Raw genomic sequence first — 15538 nt, forward strand, 5'->3', positions numbered from 1 at the left:
TTTTATATCTTCCTTTTGTAAAATGAAAGTGGTAGTAGTACCCTTCCAGGTTTGTAGTACTGTGCCATGAGAATGTGAGCACTCAGTAGTAAATACCACCTAGTTATACAGTTTTTCTGATTGCAAATTATAAAGGTGGTACATGCATGTTTTAGTGTCAAGCAATAAATATAGAGTAGAAAGGGAAATTACCTCCTTCCCCAGTCCTGCTTCTCAGAGATGAATACTGCTAAGAGTATTGTTTCCTTTCGGACTTTTTCTGTGCAAAGATAGGTATTTATATGTATATATTCATAGTTTCTATGTTTGTTGGGTTTGTTGTTTACAGAAAACAGGGCCATGCTTAATACTTCCAGCTGAGAGGCATGAAAGTGTAGTGACTTGTGTTTGAATCTCTGCTCTGCCATTGAGCAACTGACTTATTCTCTCTGAGCCTGTTTCTTCATTGGTAAATCCGGAGTCGTTATTATAGCATCTACTTTAGGGTGTTAGTATGAGCTTTTGGTGAGTTAATATGGCTAGCATAGTAAGCATTCCACAGATATTAGCTGTTCTTCTATATAGTTTGACAACCTTTTGAACTCAACAAAAATTAAGTTACATCTCTTCCAAACATGTTCAGATGTTACAAAATATTCCATTAGAATGGCTACATTACATTCTATATTTTATTCACTGTGTCGTATAATGTCACGTCCAGTATGTTTTTGCATAAGAAATGTTAGGAAAGATATTTGCCACAGTTGTTAGGAGTTAACTTTTGGTGACTGGATCAAGAAGCATGGTGGTTCAAAGAATTTTGAGTCCTTTCTGTGTGTTGTCACATGTATACATATTCAAAGTTTTACATCATGTAATTCAGACAGATTCCTTATAGCTGGATATTTTAAGTTATTTCTACGTTGTCAGCATTGCAAGCCCACGCTCTCAGCATCATCTCTAAATTTTTATTAATAATATTATAGTCAGACTCATCACTCACTAAATCTCCTGTGTTTTTTCAGCCAGTCACAGCTATCCATGTATGAGGATCTTTCTCCTTTTGGTCCCAAAGACTGCTCTCTCTGGATGCCAGGGAGAAAGCCCCCTACTAACTGATTCTCTTCTCTCCCTCATTAGATGTGCTGTGGGAAGAAGGCAAGGCAGCCTTGGAGCAGCTGCTCAAGTTCATGGTGCACCCCGCTATCTCTTCCATCAACCTGACCACAGCCCTGGGCTCCCTGGCCAATATTGCCCGCCAGAGGCCCATGTTCATGTCTGAGGTGATTCAGGCCTACGAAACCCTCCACGGTAGGTTGGTCCCCTCCCCCACTTCCCCTGTCCACAGACCAGTCTCCTCTTTTCTGAGAAAATGTGGGCTAAATAGCAGGCCCCTAAAGCATTCATCCTCATCAGTCTAGTAGGTTATGGACATAAGGAAGGATTCTCTAGGTTAGATACATATCTTTCAGTGATTGCACGTGACAGAAACGTGGTTCAGAGCTGGTTTTAACATTGAGGTACGTGTGGGTGAAGTGACCTGGTGTCTAAGTACTTTAAAATACTCCAGCTCTTCCCCTGTCTCCCCTAAAAAAGCAGGGAGGACAGATGTGCCAACATCAGCGAAATGTTGATGGCTGCATGGTGATTCATTACCCTGTTTTCTCTACTTCTGTGCATGTGTGAAACTGAAAAGTATGGGGCTGAGGCATGAGTGTGTGAAGATCGTGAGTCCCTCTCCCTCTCCTGGCTCTTAGGTGTCTCTTTCCTAGGGTAGCAAAGATGGCCCCCAATTGTTCCAGACTTCCATTCCATCTACTTGGCAACCTTATGGGAAAGAGAATGTCTCCTTCCCAGCCCTTCCAGCAGAGGTCCAAGGGCTCATTGTTTCTGATTGGCCAAGAAGACATTGTGAGCCTATCTGCCAACCAATCACAACGGCCAAGGGATTGCAGTGTTCTTACTGGCCCGGAGCCTCTTGCCCCCTTGGACTGAGAATGGAGCCGGGGTGGTTCCCTCAAAGGAAAATGGGAGTGTTGTTGGCTGAGAAAGTGGGAAAGGATGCTGGGCAGGCACAATTGCAGGCATCCTCTTTTGCTGTGGGACAGGGGAGACTCACCTCTCAAGGTGATTGTTAGACGTTTGAAGGTCATTCTGGTGTCAGGGACCAACAATGAACTGCCGTGGCAGCTCAGCTGAAACATTCTGCAGGTGACTGTCACTTTCCCTAGGACAAGTGTGTTGGAATTTCCAGACCAAAGGTAGAGGGAGATGAGACTTAATATTTAATGAAAGGGAGGCTGAGTTTTCTGTTTTAAGGTTGACTAATACTGAGGGCGACCTCTCAAGGGAATATCCGCTTGTACAGGGGGAAGGCCATACAGTAGATCTGAGAGTGAAGGAACTCCGCTAGGAGATGCCTGCCACCACTGCCCAAGCTGGGGCTTAGGAAGTCAGGTGGGCAGGGCCCCATGAGCTCTGTCCACAGCATAAAGCTCTTGCTACTTTTCTCACAGCCAACCTGCCCCCAACGCTGGCCAAATCTCAGGTGAGCAGCGTGCGTAAGAACCTCAAGTTGCACCTGTTGAATGTGCTGAAGCACCCAGCATCCTTGGAATTCCAGGCTCAGATCACCACCCTGCTGGTGGACCTGGGCACGCCTCAGGCGGAGATTGCCCGCAACATGCCCAGTGGCAAGGATGCCCGCAAGCGGCCCCGAGATGACTCGGATTCCACGCTCAAGAAGATGAAGCTGGGTGAGCTGAGGAGCCGAGTCAGGCCTGGCAGGAGGTGGTGGCAGGGACTGACCACGTTCAAAATGTCTAATTATTTACAGGAAACCGTAAGCTTAATTTACATGACAAACTATATTGTATAAATATAATGACATATAATAAGTGATGTCAAAGTAAAATTATTAAAGAATATAATGTACTCAAAAGTAATTATAAATTACTCAAGTTATACAGAAAGGAGTAAAATGAAAATAGTCTCCCTTTCATCCCTCTCCCCAAAAGTAATGAAGCCACAAGTATTAGCACTTAGGTTTTTTTTCAGAAATGCCTTTGATGTGTAGAGTTCTCCTTTCGTGAGAAGTAATTTCTTGAGGGGGGCTGTGCTGCAATACACAGATCCCATGATGCTCCCTCCCCCCAAAAAAAGAAAGGATGGAATTTTGGTTTTGTTTTTTTCACTTTGAAAAATAACTTATTTGGTATGAAGAGTGAGGTAAAGATCTGTTTTTCTCTACCTATCCACCTAATTTTTTTTTTTGTTTATTTTGGCCGCTCCTTGTGGCATGTGGAATCTTAGCTCCCTGACCAAGGATTGAACCCACAATCCCTGCAGTGGAAGCAGGAAGTCCTAACCACTGGATCTCAAGGGAATTCTGTAAATTTCTGATAGCATTTTTCCAAAAAAATCACACTAGTGTATTCCACCCAAGCAGTGTGTGAGTGCCAGATACCCCGCTGCATAAACCCTGGGTATAAATGGTATTCTTGTTTTAAATTCGCTTTCTTGCCTGTTTTGGAGTTAGGCTGTGCATTGTTTTACATTTATTAGCTGTTTGCATTTATGTGAAGTACCTGTTCTATTGGGCTCTTCAGCCTTTTATAATTGGACTGGAGGTGCCCTTGGTTAATGCAGGGTATCAGCTCTTTGTTACATGTGTTGCAGACTTGAAGAGATTGTGTTACATGTCATATTTTTGCCTTAATCTACTTAAATCATCATTCTATTGAACATTCCAGCTTTTCCACTTTTATAACTACAGCTTCAGGGAACATCTTTGCACACAAAGCTTTTTCTATAAGGTTCATACTAATTAGTTTTTTCTCTTGAGCTAGAACCTCTGTACTTGTATTCACCCAGCCTGTTCTTGATAGAAGTTGTATGCCATATCTCTGTACCGTCAGTGTTGCTGTGAATTCTCTGTACATTTTACCTTAGCTATATCTGTGAGTAAGTTTTTAGGGTATATCCTAAAAGTGGAACTGCTGTGTTGAAGAGGTATACACGTTTAGAATTTTGACCTACCATCTAGCTGCCCTTCCCAAAGGCTATACCAGTTTACACTTCCATAGTTCACACCCCCACTAACAACTGTCACTACTGACTTTTTTTTTGTCCATCATATAGGCAAATTTGTTGTCTTATTAGGATGTTTTACATTTTCTTAATTCCCATTGAGGCTGAGTACTATTTCAGAGATAGGTGTTTTTAAACAATAAAGCTCTGTGAGCTTATTAGTTAACCTTTTCGTCGTCTGGGAGCTTAGTGTGATCAGCCAGGCTGATATTTCCATTTCTCAGATGAGGAGAACTGAGGCCTAGAGAGAGGCGGGTAGTTCCCCAGGGTCGCATGGCTGCATTGCTCCTGTCTGCTGAAGCTGTTTGGGGGCAGGGACCGCCAGGGGTACCTGAAAGGAGAGAAGGGCCCAGTGCTCCCTCCAGAGAGCCAGCATCTTGTCTCCTCCATCCCAGAGCCCAACCTGGGGGAAGACGACGAGGACAAGGACTTGGAGCCAGGCCCCTCGGGAACCTCGAAGGCCTCAGCCCAGATCTCAGGCCAGTCAGACACAGACATCACAGCCGAATTCCTCCAGCCTCTGCTGACACCGGACAATGTGGCCAATCTGGTGAGGACACATGGGGCCTTTTCCCACAAGGCGGGGAGCAAGGGTCTCTGGTCTTTCCCTGCCTTTCCACTCCACACTGCCTGCCTTTTGCAGATGACATCAGACCTAAAACACTTCTGTTTTCAGGATTGGGAGAATGTGGTCCACTGGGCCTTCCTCACCTTGGATGGACCTTTTCTGACATGATCTTTATTCCTTCAAGAGGTCACTGTCACACCGCCCACCCCCCCATCATAGTTCCCCTTCGGGTTTTCTAAGTCTCAATCTAGATCCGCTCACTCTCTCTCCTTTCCTTTGCAGGGAGGGCCTATTAGGTCTATTAACTGGAGCATCAGCCCCATGACTTGTTTGTTATGTGGTGTGGGATTAGCATTGGTGGGGTGGGATGACCAGTGTTATTTTTAGATTTTCAAAGATGTCCTGCTCCAAAGTAACAGAACCATTGGTTGAGTTGATGAGGCAGTTGGAGTGGGGGAGGGGCGAGGAGGTGGGAAGGTGGTGGTCCTCACATCAGTCTTCAGGCTGTAGCAGCACCGAGACCTTTTTGTTGGGCGCTCCTGGAGAATATCTCTTCCCATGCTCGATGGCAGTCACCATCAGCTTTCCCTTCTCTCTCCCTAGAGGCTCCAAGGGGGTTAGCTGCTGGGCAGTTGGGGCAGCGAGGAGTTTACTCTCCAGCTCACATCTCTTTGGTGAGCTCCAGGCCTGGGTGTCTGGCCACCTGCATCTTTCTCTCCTTCAGTGTTATACAGGCACCTCAGACTTAACATGTCAAAACTAAACTTGTGAAATTTCTCCTCCCACTCCAGTACAGGCCCATGGCCCCTCCTGTGTTCTTGCCATACATGCCTCTCGTCCCCACACCAGAAACTTGGAAGTTCAACTCTTTGCCTTCCCCTCACCCCCAGTCTTTCCCCTCTTCCCCATCCCGCTGACTGACCCCTGCCCTGTCCAGGCCCCACCCTCTTCCCACAGAGGACCACTTCTTCCTGACTCTGCCTTCTGCTTTCCCTGCAACAGCCAGAGGCATCTTTGTCAAGTACAAGTCATGAAGCTCCCCTGCTCAAATCCCTGCCAGGGCTCTCTGCTTCCTTCCAGATAAAACTTAAATTCAACTTGCCTTAGGCCCTGCCTGATTTGGATTCCATCAACTTGTTCTACCTTATCTATCCCTGTCACACTCCAGGAAATTGTCTTTTTCAAATTATTGGCATGTAGTTGTTCATAGGATTCTTTTACTCTCGTAATACCTGCTGTCTCTGTAGTAACGTGCCATTTTTTTGTCACTAATACTGTGTCCTTCCTCTTTATTTTGTATATTCTTGCAATAGATTTGCTTGTTTTAAGCCATTTCAAAGAACTGGCTCTTAAGTTTTTTGATCATCTTTAATAACCTTTTCTGTTTTATTTCTGCTGTCTTTTTTTCTTTTTTGTTTGTTTCTGCTGTCTTTCTTTCTTTCATGTTACTTTCTTTCAACGTTTTTCCCCAAAATTAAATGCTTGGCTTATTAGTGTTCAGTCTCTGATAGCTCAGTTGTTAAAGAATCCACCTGCAATGCAGGAGACCCCAGTTCGATTCCTGGGTTGGGAAGATCCCCTGGAGAAGGGAAAGACTACCCACTCCAGTATTCTGGCCTGGAGCAAAAGAGTCAGACACGACTGAGTGACTTTCACTTTCAATTTTCTTCCAATGTAAGCATTTGAGGGTCTGATTTTCCATTTAAGTATCATTGTAGTTGCATCTTACGTGTTTTATTTCATTATCTTTCTCTTGTAGTTATTATTTAAGAGCATGCATTTAAACTTCGAAGCCTGTAGGGGGGTTGAAGGTTTTCTTTTGTTACCGATTTCCTGACAGACGTGGATATGTTGTTCTATTAGGGTACTGATTTTTTGTTTGTTTTAAATCAATCTCTAGCTCATATTATACTCTGTCACTGAACCTCCTTCCACTCTCTGGGCAGAGTACCAGCTCTGGTGCCTCTTAGCCTTCTCCCATGCCGTTCCCATACCTGGACTTTACCCACCCACCTGCCCCCACCACTGCAAGGCTTCACTCCGTATCAGTCTGCTTCCAGCCCACCTCTCAATTCTCAGCCTTACATGCCACTGCCTGGAGCAGCCAAAGCTGTCCTTGGCCTTCCTGGTGTGACCCCTGGCACCCTCTCCTTCTCTCGTATACCACCCACACTGCATCAGTACTCGTTTTCTCTCTCACTTGCACAAGAATCTGTGATCCGTGAGAGCAGGCCCAGGTCTATCCTCATCACTGCCATTTTGCCAGCATTGGCCTGGGTGTGGAACCAGCATTTGTTGGGTCAATAAGTAAGGAAGGTTCCTGGCATCTCGCAGGTCCTCATCAGCATGGTGTACCTGCCCGAGGCCATGCCTGCCTCCTTCCAAGCGATCTACACCCCAGTGGAGTCAGCAGGCACTGAAGCCCAGATCAAGCACCTGGCTCGGCTCATGGCCACGCAGATGACGGCCGCAGGACTGGGGCCAGGTGAGTGCCACAGGGAGCTGACCAGGGCTGGGGTTGGCACTGTTGCCACTGGGTTCTCCTTCCTGGAAGAGCACCTCTTTGTCAATGTGCAAATGGAAAACCATATGAGATCTTAGGTGTCAATAATCACAGGTCCTATAGATGTAGTAAGTGCTCAATATTTTCAGGCCCTGGGCTTTGAAGTCCTGCAGACTTGTGTTTGAGGTCTGAGAGGAACCAGACTCCCTCAGCCACTTAATAACTGTGTGTCTTTGGTCAAGTTACTTAACCTCACCGAGCCTCAGGTGGTTTCCCATTCTCACTGTGCTACTGAGGTATAAATTATGTACAATGAAACTCACAGCTCATAAGTGTACAACTTAGTGGATTTTCACAAAGTGAACACGCCAGTGTAAGCACTACCCAGGTGGAGAAAGACTGTCACCAGCACTCTGGAAAGTTCCTTCTTGCTCCTTTCCAGTAGAGACTCAATGCATCCCCTGTCCTGACTTCTGTCTCCATAGGTGAGTTGTTTTAGTTTTGAACTTCCTATCAATGGGATCATAGCCTCCAGCTTACTTTTAACTCAGCATAAGTTTTTGAAGTTCATCCATGTTGCTGTATAAACCAAGTGTTTGTTTTTTTATTGCACATTAGTCTTCCTTTATGTGAATAGGCCCCCATTTGTTTATCCACACTCCTCTGTTGACGGACCTGTGGGCTCTTTATACAGTTTTTGGCTGTTATGAATAAAGCTGCTGTGCCCTCATTTGTGTTGAGTTTATACAAAGGAGTGGAATTGTTGGGTCGTGATTTTGGGCATGTTCAGTGCTGTTTGAAACTACTCATCAGCTTTCTAAAGTGGCGTACCTGGTATTACTCCGACCAAAAGACAGTGATGTTTCTTGTCTGAACCTCAGTCGTTTTATTGCACAGTGGGGATGAAAAATGTTCCTGCTCCAGAAAAGCATTTTGCAGATTTTTTTTTTCCCTAATTTTTTGCTTTTTTGGCCATGCCACAGAGCTTGCAGTATCCTCATTCCCCAACCAGGGATCCAACCCACGCTTTGCAGATTTAAATGAATTTTGGGTGTGCAAGGCTTAGAGTGGAACCTGGCCCACAGGAGGTCCTTGGGTGGGAGCAGGTGGTTCTGACACACCAAGAGCCCCCTGGTGGCTCAGATGGTAAAGCGTCTGCCTACAATGCGGGAGACTCCGGTTCCCTGGGTCGGGAAGATCTTCTGGAGAAGGAAATGGCAACCCACTCCAGTATTCTTGCCTGGAAAATCCCATGGACGGAGGAGCCTGATGGGCTACAGTCCAAGGGGTCGCGAAGAGTCGGACATGACTGTGCAATTTCACTTTCACTTTCCTCAGGCGTGGAACAGACCAAGCAGTGCAAAGAGGAGCCCAAGGAGGAGAAGGTGGTGAAGCCGGAGAGCGTCCTGATCAAGCGGCGCCTGCCAGCCCAGGGCCAGGCCATCTCGGTTGTGGGCTCCCTGAGCTCCATGTCCTCCCTGGAGGAGGAGGCGCCCCAGGCCAAGAGGAGGCCGGAGCCCATTATCCCCGTCACACAGCCCCGGTGAGTCCCCTGATAGGTGCTGGTGTAGGAAACTGGGGCCTGGTTTTGGTGTGTATGTGACAGATGAAGGCAGATAAACAGAGATCGGTCTGGGCCTGTATCTGTCAGATTCCAGAGTCAAAGCCATAACCACTGGACCTTATCTGGCTGTTTTCTCATATATAAAACTACCCGCTTGTATCTAAAATGGGGCTGATCATATCTCTCTGTCTTTGAGGATGAGAGAGGATTAAATGAGTTCATAGTGCTGGTTAGATGATTAAATCAGATGGCTCTTGGGTGGACAGTGATCCTGAGGTAAAAAGCACTTAGCGTGGTTTCTAGCACGTAGGAAGTGCTCCTGGTTGTTCCCATCATTGTCCCCATCATCACCTGCCTTACAGACCACAGAATCCAGCCTCTCCCTGCCCTGTCCTCAACCCAGGCTCGCCAATAGGGCCCTACCTGACCTGCTGCCCCTCCAAGCTCTCCGTTCGTCTTGCTTCCTCCTCCCATCACACCAACCTCTTGGTCGGCCACGCATGTCCCCACTTGGAGGCCTTTGTACCCCCTGTTTCCTCTGCCTAGAGAGCTCATCCCCAGACACTTGAGGGTCTGATTCCCTCTCTTCATTCAGGTCTCCCATCATCATCCATCGCCTGCTCCTTATAGCGGCCTCCCCTCGGATACCGTGTACCAAAGCAGAACAGCATCCCCTGCCCTCCCATCGCCCTGCAGTGCTTCGGGGTCACTGGGGAGTTGGAGGGACAGTGCGGGGTTGTCTCTGTCTGTATGGTCTGGGGTGGGGCCCAAGTTCCAGAAAGGACATTCGGAGTCACCATGTTCCTGTCCCTACTCTCACACATAGGCTGGCGGGCGCTGGCGGGCGCAAGAAAATCTTCCGCCTGAGTGACGTGCTGAAGCCCCTGACGGATGCGCAGGTTGAGGCCATGAAGCTGGGCGCTGTAAAGCGGATCCTGCGGGCTGAGAAGGCCGTGGCCTGCAGCGGGGCCGCCCAGGTGTGTCCCCGTCCTCCCAGCCCCTCCTCCCAGTCCCTCTCTCCAAGAGCCTGCCGCACGTCCCAGCAGAGAGACAGGTCTCAGGGTTAACCCTCCCTGGCCCCAGACCCTGGCACTGCCGCTCACCGGCCGCTTCTCCCAGCCTCACTCTGACCTCCCATAAAGCAGATATGATAGCAGCAGCTCCTCACAGGCAACGTGGAAGAAGATGTGTGTGGACATACGTGCTCTGTCCCCCAGCACAGGGTGGCTACAAGAAGAGCCCCCTGCACGCAGGCTGTCGGGGTGCTTGCTCTTCCTGCAGTCCACAGCATTCTTGTTCTCTCGCGGCAGACACACTTACACCCACACCTGCTTTAAATCCTGATTCTGCCACGTGCTGGGACTGTAACCTCAGTCAAGTGGCTTTTTCCCCAAGTTTTGACGTTTAGTTTTAGTTAACCAAACAGTATATGAACATATGCTTTCTGTTCAAATTATTTCCAGGCCATAGAGGGATCATAAGTCTTCTTTAGTCCCCATCTGCAATCCAGCCCCCCAAGAAAACCGACCAAAAAACAAACTCAGGGAATCCTTCAGGATCATTTTCTGTGTACTCAAGATAATACTTCTAAAAATTTAGACATTTATATTTTAGATACACTTTAGATACAGTGTAGATATTTGTAATTTTATATATCTATAATTTAGATATTTCTCCTAGAAATTTTAGCTATTACTCCTAGTTTTATTCTGTGTAGATTATTTTTTTCTCCCTTTTCAGTTTTTTTTTTTTTTCCATATAAATGAGACCTCCTGAAAATAAGGTTCTTCAGCTTTCCTTCCTCACTTAACACTGGGTCTGCGCTGGCTCCCTGAGGATGGGCGGGAGCAGACGCAGGGCATGGTCGGGAGGTGCCTGGCATTGCACGCCCCCCCACACTGACACAGATCCTCACTCCCGTGTCAGGTGCGCGTAAAGATCCTGGCCAGCCTGGTGACGCAGTTTGACTCGGGCTTGAAGGCCGAGGTCCTGTCCTTCATCCTGGAGGATGTCCGGGCCCGCTTGGACCTGGCCTTCGCCTGGCTCTACCAGGAGTACAACACCTACCTCGCAGCTGGTGTCAAGGGCGCCCTGGACAAGTACGAGGACTGCCTCATCCGCCTGCTCTCTGGCCTGCAGGAGAAGCCAGACCAGAAGGACGGGTGAGGGGGTGGCCCTGCACCCCGCTGTCCTCGGGTTCCCCATCCCGTGTCCTGCCTTTTCTTTCTGGGCGCTGAGCAGCTCTTCATCAGCACCCAAGTCAGTCCTCCACGCGCCTGTCCCGAGCCGCCCCCTCTCCTGCCCTCCCCATGCACAGACCAGGTCTCTTCAGTGTTGCTTTGTCCCCCGGCTCTGCTGTTTGGTCTCTGACTGAGCTGCATCACTCACCTATGGGCCTCCATTTTCTCCCATGATGTGTGATAACAGTGCCTGCTTTAGAGGCCTGTTCTGGGGGTCAACTTCTCGCCATCCCCATCTCTTGCCTGAATTGGTTCTGTAGCTTCCTCCTTGTTCTTGACCTCCAGCGTATCCATTCTCCAGCAGCACAGGTGACATTTGATAATGTAAAGCCTCTACTTCCCCACTAAAAACCTTCCATTGTCCTCAAGACAAAATGCGACTTCCTTACTAGGCCTCTGGGAGACCTTGTACAATCTAGCCGCCACCAACCCCTCAAGCCTCTTTTTTGGCCTCTCTGCTTTTCCCTGCCCACCCCCCACCCCCCACCCTGACTTTAGCTGCACCCGCCTTCAGTCCTGTGTTCTCACACATGCCAAGCTTGGCACTTTATGTTCTCTACCTGGGGTCCTCTCTGCCTACCCCTTGCATGGCCAGCTCTTTCTTATCTACCAGCATTGACTAAAGTATCTAAAAGCAGCCTTTGGTGGTCACCATGTCTGAAATACAACACTCTTTCCCACTCCCCCCCATCATTGCCTCCCATTGCTGTTTTAAACAAGCTAGGAATCCCCATTGGACAAAACTGAGTTTCAGAGAGGCAGTCTTTGCCCATGTCACCCTCTCTCTCCCCAGGCATTTGAACCCTACTCTGTTGCTTCCAGCCCTCTGTAGCTTTGTCCACAGGGGGTTGAGCAAGCACTCTGTGAGGGATCCTGCCAGCTCTGAGCTGCAGTCAGCAGGAAGGGGAAGCCCAGGGGCCTCTCCTCTGCAGCCGTTCTCCGTCCCTCCCCCTCCGGCAGGATCTTCACCAAGGTTGTGCTGGAGGCGCCGCTGATCACCGAGAGTGCCCTGGAGGTGATCCGCAAGTACTGTGAGGATGAGGTGAGGATGGGTGTGGGCGGGGCCGTGCTTGCTGCAGCCTGGGTTGGGGTGGGGGGTTCTGCGAGGGGCCCGATCTGACTGAGGCAAGGGAGATACCCCTGAGGCACACTGCAGATGCCCTGAGCTCCGGCTCCCCTCCTTCCTGCCGCAGAGTCGCACCTACCTGGGCATGTCTACTCTCCGAGACCTGATCTTCAAGCGCCCATCCCGCCAGTTCCAGTACCTACATGTCCTGCTAGACCTCAGTTCCCACGAGAAGGACAAGGTGACCCCCCCTACCCCTGCTCTGTGCTGGGCTACACTCAGCCCTTCCTCTATCCCGAGTAACCAGCCCCGTCTTTTGCACATGCCCCTGAAAGTTTCTGTGCTTGCTTCCCTTCTTGTGACAACTTGGTGGTGGCGGCTTTTCCATTTATGATGGCACAAGGCTGCTTAGAATATACACACATAGACACACACACATCCCCCTGCCCCTGGAATGGCAGTCCATTTCGCTCTTATTCTGCCCGTGTTGGTGCACCCCCTCTTAAGGCCTGGTGCTGTGCTGGGACCTGGGGGGGCACTGACCAGGCGGGGAGCCATGGTGACCACACAGCGTGTTCAGTGCCTGGAGTGAAGTTGGGTGTGCGGCCAGGGAAGGGAAGCGGTCTAAGGAAGACTCCTGGAGGAGAGGTTGTGTGAGCCTCTCCCTGCGCTAAGTGGACGGGTGTGCCCTGCACAGAGGGTTGGCGTGTGATTGAGAGGCCCTCAGTCCATCCCTGATCCCGCCTGCTGCCAGCTCCTTCCTGACATCTTATGGCCCGTCACTCAGCAAACCCTCCCTGCTGGCTCAGCCCCGTGGTGCTGCTGGGGACAAAGCAGTGCCCAAGACCTGGCCCTGTTCACATGGCTCCCAGCAGGGGATGTCTGAGTGAAACAGGATCTAACCAGTGACAGGCATGCCAGCAGTGGGAACCTTTTGTGCCAAGTCTCAGAGCTGGGGAGAATGTGGTCACTTGTGCGGAACCAAGGAAAGCTTCCAGTTGGAGTGTAGCAAGCAAGACAAGAATGAACGATAAGAGATGGGACGGGGCAGGTAGATGGTGGGGTGGTACAGGGCCCTGAGTTGGCCCAGGAAGCCTCTCTCCTAAGCAGGTAGCCAGCCTTGGGCACGGTAGCTCAGCCCCACCGGGCCTTTCTCAGACCTCAGCTTGTTTTCACACCGATGCCGCCATGCTCAGAGCAGCCGTCCTCCCCTCTACCAACTTGATCCCTGCCCCCGCTCCTCAGGTGCGTTCCCAGGCTTTGCTGTTCATCAAGCGTATGTACGAGAAGGAACAGCTGCGAGAGTATGTGGAGAAGTTTGCCCTCAACTACCTGCAGCTCTTGGTCCACCCCAACCCACCGTCGGTGCTCTTTGGAGCCGACAAGGACACAGGTTTGGCTCAGGTTCTCCAGAGGTGTAGTGAGCTAGGGAAGACAGCCAGACAGTAGCCAGTGATGGGACTCCAGGAAGGGTGAGGCAGGTTCTTTGCAGATCATTCCCTTAGCAGAGCTCTGGGTCCTCCGGCATTGCAGACAGGGAGACCCAGGCCCCCAGGGAAGGGACCATTTACCTGGAAGGTTCTGGCCATGGCAGAAAGCAGGGGGCTTCTAGGAGCACAGGAGCCCCAGTGCAGCCTGGGTGCCAGGCCAGCTTCCCAGGAGATGTGCTGGCTCTGTGACCCTGAGGTGGTGCAGAAAGAGGAGCTGGGGGGCTTGCCTGGTGGTCTAGTAGTTAAGACTCCATGCTCCCAGTGCAGGGGGCACAGGTTCGATCCCTGGTTGGGGAACTAAGATCCTGCATGCCACACAGCGAGGTTTAAAAAAAAAAAAGAGTTGGCGCAGGGTTCTAGGCAACAGAGCACACGTGCACAGGCTCCAAAGTGGGGGCCCCAAGGGACCGTCAGAAGGAGGCTGTGACCCCAGCACACAGCCCCAGAGGCAGGGCAGCTCTGAACGGGAGCTGGCAGGGAGAGCAAGGGGAGGCGTCCCCTGAGGGCCCCGGATGGTGGTGAGAGCGCTGAGCAGGGGAGGGGCAGGGTCAGACATGCTCTTGGGAAGATCTGTCTGGGTCGGTGGTCAGAGGAGACCAGATGGGAATGTAGGGCAGAGACTTCTAGAAGGGGAGCAGGTCTGGTTGCACCCCAATTCCCAGAGGACTGGCTTCCTGCCTTGGGACAGTTTGTTTCCCAGGCCCAGCTCCCACTCCCTTCCGTGCCTGCCACCCCCCCAAGAAGAGCCAGGCGCTGGGCAGGGGCGAGAGGGAGTGGGGCCGGTCTGATCTTCACCCCCCGCCCTCTTAGAGGTGGCCGCACCCTGGACCGAGGAGACGGTGAAGCAGTGTCTGTACCTCTACCTGGCTCTCCTACCTCAGAACCACAAGCTGATCCACGAGCTGGCGGCCGTGTACACGGAGGCCATCGCTGACATCAAGAGGACAGTGCTGAGGGTCATCGAACAGCCGGTGAGGCCCTGCGCCCGCCAGGCTCCGCCCACCGGTGGGCGGGGCTGAATCCCAACTCCAGCCCCACCCCGTCTGTCCTCCCCCTGCTGAGGGCTGGGGCTAAGGGTCATCAATCCCTCACACCTCCATCCACTCCTGAGAAGACAGCAGGGTAGCCCCGTAGTTAAGAGCCTCGAGTCGGACAGACCTCCCTTTCTCACTGTGTGACCTCGCACCCTTCAGTTAAAACCAAGCATATAATTCAGACGAGCAAGCTTGTTGGAGCGATTCTGTGACCTCATGCCCGTGAATACCTGTGTCCCTGTCGTCACGTATGAGTCGTCCCTCCCCGGCCTTGCTGACAGGAATCTTTACTTGTCATGGCCGAGTGCCTCCTGCCCCTCTCTGGAGCCACAGGGTCACCCACAAGAGAAGCAATGCAGTTACAGGCTGGCCTGTGAAATTCAGAATGTCTGTTCTTCCCTTTTGTCGCCAGATTTGAAACGGCTCTTCTCTATCTGTCCCTGACATTTTATTACTGAGAATTTCCATCATAAACCAAAGGAGAAAATGTGGCAGGTTAATTCCCATGTACCTGCCTCCCAGAGTCAACGGGGTCCTTACCTGTAACGTGGGGATAACAGTCTGGTTGTGAGAAAGAAGCAGATTCTTCTCCCCATTGTCCTGGCGAGCCCACCGGAGTGTGAGCTCCTTGAGGGCAACGACTGTGGGCTCCACGTGCAATTGGGCAGAGGAGGGTACAAGCCCTTGATGCCTGGCCCTCCTCTGCTCCCTGTGTTCGGTGCTCATGGGAGGGTTAGGGGGAGGCAGCAGACGCAGCAACAGGTTAAGCCCTGATCTGAGCCATCAGCAAAGTTGGCATCCGGGTGGTCACAGGGGGAGGTGGGCAGGGGTCACTTGTCCCTGCAGAAGCCAGAAAAGTCTTCACCAAGGAATTGAAGAACAGCTTGGGCAACAAAGGTCAGGTTGAGGCCCAGAGACCAGGCCTGGCCTGCCTGGTGGGAGGGCAGCATGACAGGAGTGCAGGAAGGAGCTGCAGGCGCCTGTGTGTGTGTGAGGTCGGGTGCG

The 15538-nt window shown here is 50.7% G+C and overlaps 1 protein-coding gene across 21 annotated transcripts in view; it reads left to right on the forward strand.

The window, feature by feature from the left end:
* The window catches only part of SYMPK (symplekin scaffold protein), a 40560-nt gene that overhangs the window by 16016 nt on the left and 9006 nt on the right, over positions 1-15538 (forward strand). For 20 of the 21 annotated variants that reach the window (XR_014060868.1, XR_014060867.1, XR_014060866.1 and 17 more), the window contains 11 exons: positions 1120-1290; positions 2496-2735; positions 4464-4618; positions 6971-7121; positions 8478-8682; positions 9530-9680; positions 10630-10865; positions 11904-11985; positions 12137-12250; positions 13255-13402; positions 14310-14470. Coding sequence is in view for 17 of the 21 variants with exons in the window: in XM_081515623.1 (XP_081371749.1) it covers positions 1120-1290; positions 2496-2735; positions 4464-4618; positions 6971-7121; positions 8478-8682; positions 9530-9680; positions 10630-10865; positions 11904-11985; positions 12137-12250; positions 13255-13402; positions 14310-14470 (1814 nt within the window). In the remaining 4 variants the exon portion in view is untranslated. Of the gene's footprint in view, positions 1-1119; positions 1291-1959; positions 2107-2495; positions 2736-4463; positions 4619-6970; positions 7122-8477; positions 8683-9529; positions 9681-10629; positions 10866-11903; positions 11986-12136; positions 12251-13254; positions 13403-14309; positions 14471-15538 lie in introns of those variants that run through there. The other variant, XM_081515629.1, reaches the window with a different exon arrangement.

This window comes from Giraffa tippelskirchi, chromosome 7 (assembly GCF_054371585.1).
Source record: "Giraffa tippelskirchi isolate mGirTip1 chromosome 7, T2T-mGirTip1v1.2.pri, whole genome shotgun sequence".
NCBI classification, from domain to species: Eukaryota; Metazoa; Chordata; class Mammalia; order Artiodactyla; family Giraffidae; genus Giraffa; species Giraffa tippelskirchi.